Below are 10,000 nucleotides of genomic sequence, written 5' to 3' on the forward strand. Positions count from 1 at the left end.
CTAGTAGACATTATTACAATATGATCAATTAAACTTACCATAATATCAAACACTTGATGGTTACTAAGCAGATGCTATAGTGTTACTTGGCGGTTGCTAAGTGGATGCTATGGTTTTACTTGGTGGTTGCTAAGTGGATGCTATGGTGTTACTTTGTGGTTGCTAAACGGATGCTATATATTGTGATGTGGCTGCTAAGCAGGTGCTATGTTGTGTCTTTGCAGTTGCTAAGCAGATATTATGGTGTTACTTTGTGGTTGCTAAGTGGATGCTATGGTGTTACTTGGTGGTTGTTAAGCAGATGCAAATTACCCAGAGGTCCAGAAACGGTGGGTGGTCTGAATGTGGCGGTCAAACACACGGTCGCCGTGGAGACCGGAGTGTCACTCAAGCTCAGCTTGGGGGGGTCAAAGGTCATGGTGACCGTTACCACGGCAACAGGCCTTGACCTATCAGGAGAACAGAAAGGTTGTTTTGTTACCAGATGGAGTAGAACTACATTGAATGTTGTTACTAGTGCTACTACCACTAGCTAGTACAGTAGTACTGTAGATACTACAGCTGCTACAGAACCTGTCAAACAGGAAGTGGTGTTTTACCAGAGGTTGACCACTTTCCCATAAGCCCCTACAGTCACGTCATCGATCAGGTCACCGTTGAGGTCAAAGGTCGCGTCCAGTGAGCGTCCAAAGTACCTCAACCCGGAGTCCAACGCGGAACCTCTGATTTTCTGCAGAAGAAAACACCACAAAAAAATGTATCTGACCACTCAAAGTACACCATTTAAGGTTGCAAACCTTCCCTTTTTTTGCTTAATACTCCATTTTTCTCCCCATTTTAGTTATTATGCCAATGAATTCCTCCCCACACACATTTGTGTGTTGTCACTGCTGTTGTATCCTACTGGCTCACCTGCCAGTGAGGGCCCCCCACCGGGAGGACGAAGAGCTTTCATCCTACTCCTCCCGCCCAACACTCCCTGCTGACAGGTGCCACGCCAGCCCATATGATTACTTGCAGTGACCTAACCGTCCCTTGAAACACAGAATGGTCTCTTATTTGGAAACTAAAAGACGTGTCCCTTATTGAACTGATAAGGGACACACTTTGTTCCTTATTTTTCTTGGGGGTGAATCAATCAATGACACACATATTACAAGTTAAAACAGCTCATACATAATACTATAATACAGGTTGTGAACCACTTGGACCTGAGTTGTCTCTGTACTTGGACCGCTTTTTCTCTGTCGACACCAAAGCTCTTTGCCAAGAATGGCTGATCTGCAAGCTCACAACGTGTCGCATCTTGAGATTGTATCTTCTTCTGGGTGTCCCACTCCCTGGGTGTCCATTATTTGAATTTCAGGTATAATTGTCATTCCTACCTAAGCATGTTGTGAGCTTGCAGGTCTGCTATTCTCAGTCGTTCTCCCAGCAGGGAGTGTTGGGCGGGAGGAGTAGGACAAATGCTCTACGTCCTCCCGGTGGGGGCTCCTCGTTGGTAGGTGAGTCAGTAGGCTACAACAGCAGTGACAGCGCACAAATGTGTGTGGGGAGGAATTAATTGGCATAACGACTAAATTGGGGAGAGAAAGGTGTAAAAAGAAAAACACCTGTGAGTACTGTGTCCTCAGAGTACTCTTGTATCCGTTGTAAATGTAGATGACTCCCATGTTGTCTTCCTCCAGAGGGGCTCCGACCACCACATCGGTGGACCCGTCCAGGTCCAGGTCCCCGGCACCGGACAGCGCCTGTCCAAAACCAGAGCTCTCTGCTGGGGAAGGGCCAGAGAGGACCCCCCTGTCTGTCAGCACTCCCTGGAGGTTGAGGATAGGAGAAACTATTAGCATTACATCCTAAACATCCTAAAAATCATTCATGCTCAGGATACCAACCAGGCGACAAGCATGCGCCGCTGGAAATGAGGCCAATGCGGAAGTACTTAATGGCCTAGAAGGTGTGACTATTTCCCCTTCTGCTGGTTGCAGAATGCCATTAATCTCAATGGGTATTTGACTGGACTTTACACGTGATTTTTTTCTTACCTTAGTAAACATTGTCATACATACTCCTTGCTAGTCACCTTGCTAAAGGACAGCAGGTAGACTATAGTGATAATGAGGCTAACGTCACCTTGCTAAAGGACAGCAGGTAGACTATAGTGATAATGAGGCTAACGTCACCTTGCTAAAGGACAGCAGGTAGACTATAGTGCTAATGAGGCTAACTTATCTTGCTAAAGGACAGCAGGTAGACTATAGTGTTAATGAGGCTAACGTCACCTTGCTAAAGGACAGCAGGTAGACTATAGTGATAATGAGGCTAACGTCACCTTGCTAAAGGACAGCAGGTGGACTCGTCCCGTCTCTTTCTTCAGGGGACTCATGAAGTTGGGTGCAGAGACCAGTAGCAGGTCTGACGTCCCGTCACCGTCCACGTCCAGAGGACACAGGACACCGCCATAGTATGACCCTAACTACACGCACGCACGAACGCACACACACACACACACACACACACACACACACACACACACACACACACACACACACACACACACACACACACACACACACAGTAGGTTTGTGAATCTCCATCACTGAGGCCGATTTGATACGCATCTCGATACGCTACATTAACGACACATTGGCCTAATTGGTGCCTCTGCCGACACAATGTGATAAGATTCACCCCCGGTTCATGATGCGATATAATAATGATTTGATTTGACAACAATGCGATACGATGAGAAGAGTTTAAGAGCCCACGCTAATTTCCCAAAACGCACTAAAAATGCATTACTTTCAAAGCATTAATACACAGGTTAGTAGGCATTGCAACTAGGGCTGGGATTCGAAGCCGGAGGAACCAGATCCAACACTGAGGAACCAGAGTCGGTTCCATCACATTTGGAACCGTTTCCGGAACCGTTTTTTATCACACTGTCAGAGCTGGTGTGTGGACTTCATGTCTGATATACAATTACAATACCGGTGGTTCTCAAACGTTTGTGTCATAACTCTGTGAGTGTACAAATGGAGTCAAATGGACCTGTAAAGGGTCCATTTGGTTCCATTTGTACACTCTCAGAGTTACAGACATGTAAGGGTCCATTTGGAACCCCCTATAGGAATGGTTAAGGGAACCGTTATGAGGGTATCGTTAAGTACCCAGAATTGTTAAAATCCTAAATGATCCTAACCCTAATCGCAACCTGACTCGTAGAATTCTAGGCAGGGGAAAAAGTGGTTTATTGTAGAACTTAAAATTGCATGATTCATAATACTGATTATGTAATTTATACCACTCCCAGCAATACGGCATATCGTTTTTCAGTGGTCAGATGGGTGGACCGCAAACGTATTTTTGAGATTTTCATGAGGGCCCCGATCCAGAAAAGGTTGGGAAGTATATCATTATTATCACCTGTTCTCCTCGGTGTGAGTCCAGGACGTCAGGGCGCCCCTTGCTGTTCAGAGTGTAGACCACCACCTGCCCCGTGTGGTTAGAGCGTGGCGCGCCCGCTACGTAGTACTCCTCCATACCGTCGTACAAAGTAGTGACCGAGTACCCTACACACACGCACGCACGTATACGCACGCACACACACACACACACACATGCACGCACACACACACACACACACGCACACGCACATGCACACACACACAAACATTATTCAATGTTTGTACTTAATACTTATTTTTGCATTTACTTTTTTGCCCAACTCAGTCTGTGCGGACTGAGTTTGGCAAAAAAGCGTTCAGAGACACAGCCCCCTTTGCACGGAACATTTTCCACTCAATAACGAGTGGAGGTTGTAATGTCCATGGTTTCTGTAACATAGATATTATTATCCGTAGATAAAGAGTGACCAAGCCAAGCAGAGCCTTATCAATAAACCCCATCCAGTGGGTACGCGTACAACCTGCCTGCTCATACAAAGTGCAATGATGATGTGTAAGATGTCTAGAGTCAGTGACAAATCTTAAGGCACTATGATAGACAGTCCAGTGACTGCAGACATTGGTCAGAAGCATTCATGTACAACAAATCACCACAGTCAAGCAGAGGCAAGAAGTAGTAGCAGTAGCAATAGTAGTAGAAGTAGTAGACCAGTAGTACCCAGGTATGAGCTGTCATTTCTGTCTTGCAGTATTTGTGCGAAGGAATTTTCGGGAAAAAAGTTGGTCTTGTTTGCAGTTTGATGGACTACCGTTCCACTCCAATCATATGCACCCACAGCACCGAACAACCATGTGTCCTGGGGAAGAGTGACACACACACACGCACGCACGCACGCACGCACGCACGCACACACACACACACACACACACACACACACACACACACACACACACACACACACACACACACACACACACACACACACACACACACACACACACACACACACACACACACACACACAGTTTGACATACATTATTTGCAATTCCTCTGTCTATCTGCCTGTCTGTCTGTCTGTCTGTCTGTCTGTCTGTCTGTCTGTCTGTCTGTCTGTCTGTCTGTCTGTCTGTCTGTCTCTCTCGTACCTTGTCTCTGGTCTGATGAGCGCTGAATCCAACTTGTGACATCTCCATCTTGAACTGTAGGCCCTGTCCAGTACCTACATGTTTGACATGACAATTGATATGCACTCAATAAAAATTACATAACATGAAATGATAGTACATGATGATATGATATGACATTTTGTATAGTAAGCATAAAGTATTAAAAAATGAAAACACTCTCAAGGTACCTGGAACTTGTACTAAACTCATTGGCTGCCAGCTTTTTTAATTTTTACCTACAGTAGGCTGCCAGACTTTTTCAATGAGAAAAAAAAAGCACTTAGGAGCCGAGATACATAATTTTTAAGTTTTAAGGTACAAGGAAGTGGATGGGAGTCTAAATCTTCGGTAAATCATATCTCCTTGGTCTTTGGGTTTAAAAAAAAAAAAAAAAAAACTTTTATTTTGAAAAACTTTTTTTTTTTGAAAGAACGCAGATCTGCGTCCTTGGCAGCCAACGGGCTTTTGCGCAAATGAACGCAGATCTGCGTTCTTGGCAGCCAATGTGTTAAGTACAGTATGGGGACATACTTGGGGACATTACCGCGATTGGCGGCCAACAGACAGTTATAAGTGCAATAACATTAGCTGATAATAAGCCACCTTCGGCTATTACAGGAAGAACCGGTCAACTTTCCGACTTCAGTTAGCTCATTTTCAAAAAATAAATCAACTGAGGTTTTTACTAGAGATGTACCGATACAATTCTTTTCCTTCCCAATACCGATTCTGGTACCCATAACTTGTGAATCGTAATGGTATTAAAAACAGTAGTGCAGTATCAACTGAAGCATTCAAAATACAAAATAATTGATTACTGTAAATTACATAATTATCATCATGTGATAAATTATGTATTTTCGGAATGGACCAGACTGGCATACTCGCCACTAGCGATACCAGCAATTTTGTCAACAAATACAAACTAGACTAAAATGGACTAGTGGAGAAGAGATCCAGTAGAACTAAGACTCATGTTTTGCTTGGCTGTGTGCGGGTATCGCGCTCCGAAAATAGCTGATCTATCTATAAGCTCACATCACGTCGCAGACGCGTTGACTAAACTAGACTAAAACAACATTCCAGATGACTAAAATGTGACTAAAACTAGGTGGAATTTTATCCAAAAGACTATGACAAAAATACATCAAAATGTGCTGTCAAACTTAACACTGGTCACAAAACTTAGTTTACTTTCCAGAGCCTAACACAGACCCTCTATGTTGAAGATCCTGTCTCCCAGGGTCCCTGCGATCTCCACCAGAGCCTTCTCGTCGGACACGTTGAAGAAGTAGCGCTCGCTCGGCGCGCTGGCGATCGACTTGATCTCTGTGATCAGGTTGGACGTATCCTGATCGTTACGAATGTAGTAGCCGAGGACCTGTAGTAGACATGTTCTGATTTGAATGGCAATGCACTGCTGTATTGATCCCCCCCCCCACCCCCCAAAAAAAACAAATGCAAAGATTTTCTCGATTTTCCAGATATTTTCAGAAATGTTCTGAAATATCGATAATGGTGAAGATAGCCAATCTACAAGCTCACAACGCGTCGCGATCTGCTATTTTCACAATGTTTGAAATAGAGTTCAAGTGGTTAGTTCATAATGTACTTTTTTTTCGCCTTCATAAAAATGTAGTGCAGTCAAAAAAACAACAGTTGTCTGTTGTCAAGTAAAGTACAGCTACTCAAAAGATGTACTTAATAACTGTCCGCCATTGACTGTGTGTAGTACAGTAGTAATGGATGAATACTATCTGCAGTACTCACAGCGATACCGAAACGAGTGATGCTGTCCTCCTGACACTGGTTGATGACATCATCAAGGAGGGACTCGTCGTGTGACTCGCCGTCGGTGACGACCACCATCACCTTGGTGGCGCCCGGCCGCGCGCCATGGGCAGGCTGGAAAGCCTCCTGTCTGTCAAATAAACAAATACATGAATAAATGAATAAGTAGGTTAATAATAATAATAATAATAAGGGTAATAATAATAATAATAATAAGGGTAATAATAATAATAATAATAATAATAATAATAATAATAATAATAAAGGAAGGAAGGAGGGGAAGGAGGGGAAGGAAGGGAAGGAAGGGAAGGAAGGGGAAGGAAGTAAAGATACCTTGCAAAGTCGATGGCTCTGAAGGTATTTGTCTGCAGGCCGTACAGCTGAGAGATGGTCGCCGTAGCAGCCAACAACGACTCTCTGGACGAATGGCTGTTGAGATAAAACTCCACCTTCGGATCGACGCCATATTGGATGATACTGACCTATAAAAAACAACCAATCATATTGGATTATACTGACCTATAAAAAACAACCTATCATATTGGATGATACTGACCCGTAAAAAACAACCAATCACATTGGATGATACTGACCTGTAAAGAACAACCAATCATGTTGGATGATACTGCCCTGTACCTCAGTATTTGCTGGTCCACTAGTAACATACTACTTGATTTGCTGGTCCACTAGTAACTAACTACCTGAGTATTTGCTGGTCCGATTTTCATGGTTTCTATGAGTCTGTGCAGGAAGCTTGTCACTGGTGCCCAGGGATAGATGCTGTTAGAGCCGTCCAGCACGATGACAATGTCTACGGGACCTCCACATGCTGACAGACAGACAGACAGACAGACAGACAGACAGACAGACAGATTTTCAGAAAAAAATCTAAACATAAAATCAGAGAATCTTTACTTCAAAGGGAAAGGTGAAAATCTGAGAACTCTAATGTTGCGTTCACACCGACAGATACAAAAGTTACAAAGCAACGCAGCATATATGTCGCCGAATCGCTTTTGAAATGTTGATCAATACGCTCACTGACGTAAAGCATGCGTCCGATAATCCAGAAAAATATAAATGAAAATATAGGGGTAATGTCTGCATTCCGACATCTCACTACTCCGACTAGTGGCTTCCGCGTGCGGTTAGGGTTAGGTTTAGGGTTAGGTATAGGGTTAGTTAACGTCGGAAAGGCGATATGTCGGAAAGGCGACATGTAACCGAAAATATAAATCCTGGGGTTAAAAAGAACACGATGGAAATAATTACTTTCCTCACTTCAAGGGAAAGGCTCGCTCAACTCGAGGACAGTCTGGAGAAGTACATGAATCTACTAGGTTTCAGATAACACGTTTATAAGATATAGAAGTTATCCGCACTCTCTGTAGAGGTCTTAGGAGTCTTTTTTATAATGTTTATGATCCGCAGCAGCAGTCTACCAAACAGACACGTGTCGGCACGCGGGCCTTCGTATGTGTTTCTATACTAACACTGCAGCTTTATATGTTCATGTCGCTGGCTTTCATTGAACATTAATGGTACTCTGTAGCTTTCTTCATGTCTCTCGCTTCCATTGAAAATGAACGGTAGCCTGTAGCTTTGTGGCTGCCGTTGGCCAGTGTGAACGCAGCATTACTTTGAAAATAGCAAGTGAGCGGTTCTCTTACTTTGAAGGGCCGGCACGATGGCATGAAGTGCGTTGTCCTTCGCGCAGACTCCAGGCAGGAAGTACTGACTTCCACACTGCTGAGCCCACAACGGAGCACATGCCTGTTTCAAAATAAAATGTTCAACAATGCACATTTCAGATCAGAAACTGTCTGGACAAATAAAGTGAGATTACTAACATTTTCAATTTTCCATTCATTAGAATGATGAAAAATGATAAGAGACTGCAAGACATAATGACTTATCTATATATATACAATTTGAATCCTGCGCCATGTCGGTTGTCAGTATGTACGTACGTTGTATGTGGCCAGTGTGACGTAATCTGACATCACGCCAGTGTGACGTAATCTGACATCACGATGAGACGGTCGTCCCGAATATGGACACAACGCCAGTGTGACGTCAGCATGACATCACATCCTACCTATAAATTCTAGGATGCCGTCAGATCGCACCAGTTCGACGGCTTCCATCCTCAACACAACCCACGTCAGATCGCACCAGTTCGACGGCTTCCATCCTCAACACAACCCACGCCGCCAAAATGACCACCACTTCACCCCACGAAGGAACTCTCTCCACCACAATGACGGGTTTGGGTCCTTGCAGAGGTGATGTACGTCACCTCTTTGTGAAGTGGGTATTTTCAAAGCCTGCCGTGGATTTAGGGGAGCACAAAACTCTCTCTCACACTGTGAGGTGCCTGTCATGGGGCACTGCCAAGTGGACGACGCGTCGCGCTACGCGGCCCGAACTTCTAGTTTAATTACAATTATCATTATTATTGCATTTGGGATTTAATGAGATTTAATGAGAAGATTTTTTTTTGTTTTATTATTATTATTATTAATATTTCACATGTTTAAAAAACATTTTTCAATAAGTATAGTGAATAATTATAGAAGATCTACAAGCTCACAATGCGTCGCAACGCAACGCGTTGTGAGCTTATATCTGCTATTTTCACTAGTTTGGAACCCAAACTGGAGTTTTTTTTTCTCTTTTGGGCCTCGAGCAAGAAAGTTTGGGAACCACTGATTTAAGTTGTACATGATCTTTTTTTTAATATATAAAGGCAGTAATTGTTGATTACTTTTAAAATGTCAATTCAATTAAAGGAAATACATATAACATTATAATAGCAGTCATCACTGATGTCACTGATGAATTGAGTACAATGGACCACCTTTTAGCATGACTTCACTACATGTATTACTAACAAACTTGTTAATAAAGTATTCAATCAAACAATCAATCAAACTCACCATAAAATGTCCATCAGAGCTTCGTGTTAAAGTCAGTCCTAAACTCATATTAACGTCGACATTTTTCACTTCAGGGAAAACGATGGATTCTGAAACATACAAAAACATAAACATACAGTATATACAATACACTGTAATACCAGTAGTACTAATGTTCGTAATGGTGGCATTGGTGGCAGGACAGGTGAACCTCGCACCTGGGAGGCGGAGTTTGTCACAGGCGGAGCCCAAAGACGTGATGTCACAGCGGAAGACGTCCCCCTTCCTGTTGCCGGGGTAATCACTCCACGGAGAGCCAATCAGAATCCTGAACACACAACCCAATATATATGTATGAAAAAGTATTAATTGGGCATTCACAATTAATCGGTCATGATATTGGTATCAGCAATATCGGCATTCAAAATACAGTACCGGTATCAAACCGATAAATAACATATCGATTTTAGACAATATTACATTTTATAATATGTATGTTTGAATGTGAAGCTGAAAAAGCCTTTTGTGACAATGAAGGCTGCACATTCAATCACTGTTTTCTGGAGAGGCTTCCCATATCAATAAGTTGGAAAAACTATAAATAAAAATACATGTACATGGTTTGAAATGGATAAATATGTGCATCAGACATATCATGTCCATAGCGCTCACACACAGTGTGGATATCATGTCCATAGCACTTCATAGGCGGCAGT

At 43.1% G+C, this 10,000-nt stretch overlaps 1 protein-coding gene across 1 annotated transcript in view; it reads right to left on the reverse strand.

Annotated features, from left to right (window-relative positions):
- LOC311049707 (integrin alpha-2-like) overlaps positions 1–10,000 on the reverse strand; it is a 36,260-nt gene that overhangs the window by 20,401 nt on the left and 5,859 nt on the right. The window contains exons 3-16 of the mRNA XM_084063487.1: positions 9,503–9,612; positions 9,306–9,394; positions 8,037–8,139; positions 7,068–7,195; positions 6,700–6,848; positions 6,346–6,496; positions 5,791–5,956; positions 4,555–4,628; positions 4,126–4,264; positions 3,427–3,572; positions 2,333–2,476; positions 1,614–1,817; positions 600–730; positions 313–449 (exon numbers count right to left, since the gene is read on the reverse strand). Coding sequence (XP_083919613.1) covers positions 313–449; positions 600–730; positions 1,614–1,817; positions 2,333–2,476; positions 3,427–3,572; positions 4,126–4,264; positions 4,555–4,628; positions 5,791–5,956; positions 6,346–6,496; positions 6,700–6,848; positions 7,068–7,195; positions 8,037–8,139; positions 9,306–9,394; positions 9,503–9,612 — 1,871 coding nt within the window. The remainder of the gene's footprint in view (positions 1–312; positions 450–599; positions 731–1,613; positions 1,818–2,332; positions 2,477–3,426; positions 3,573–4,125; positions 4,265–4,554; positions 4,629–5,790; positions 5,957–6,345; positions 6,497–6,699; positions 6,849–7,067; positions 7,196–8,036; positions 8,140–9,305; positions 9,395–9,502; positions 9,613–10,000) is intronic.

The sequence above is a fragment of the Gymnoscopelus microlampas genome (assembly GCF_963454915.1).
Source record: "Gymnoscopelus microlampas genome assembly, chromosome: 7".
Taxonomy (NCBI): Eukaryota; Metazoa; Chordata; class Actinopteri; order Myctophiformes; family Myctophidae; genus Gymnoscopelus; species Gymnoscopelus microlampas.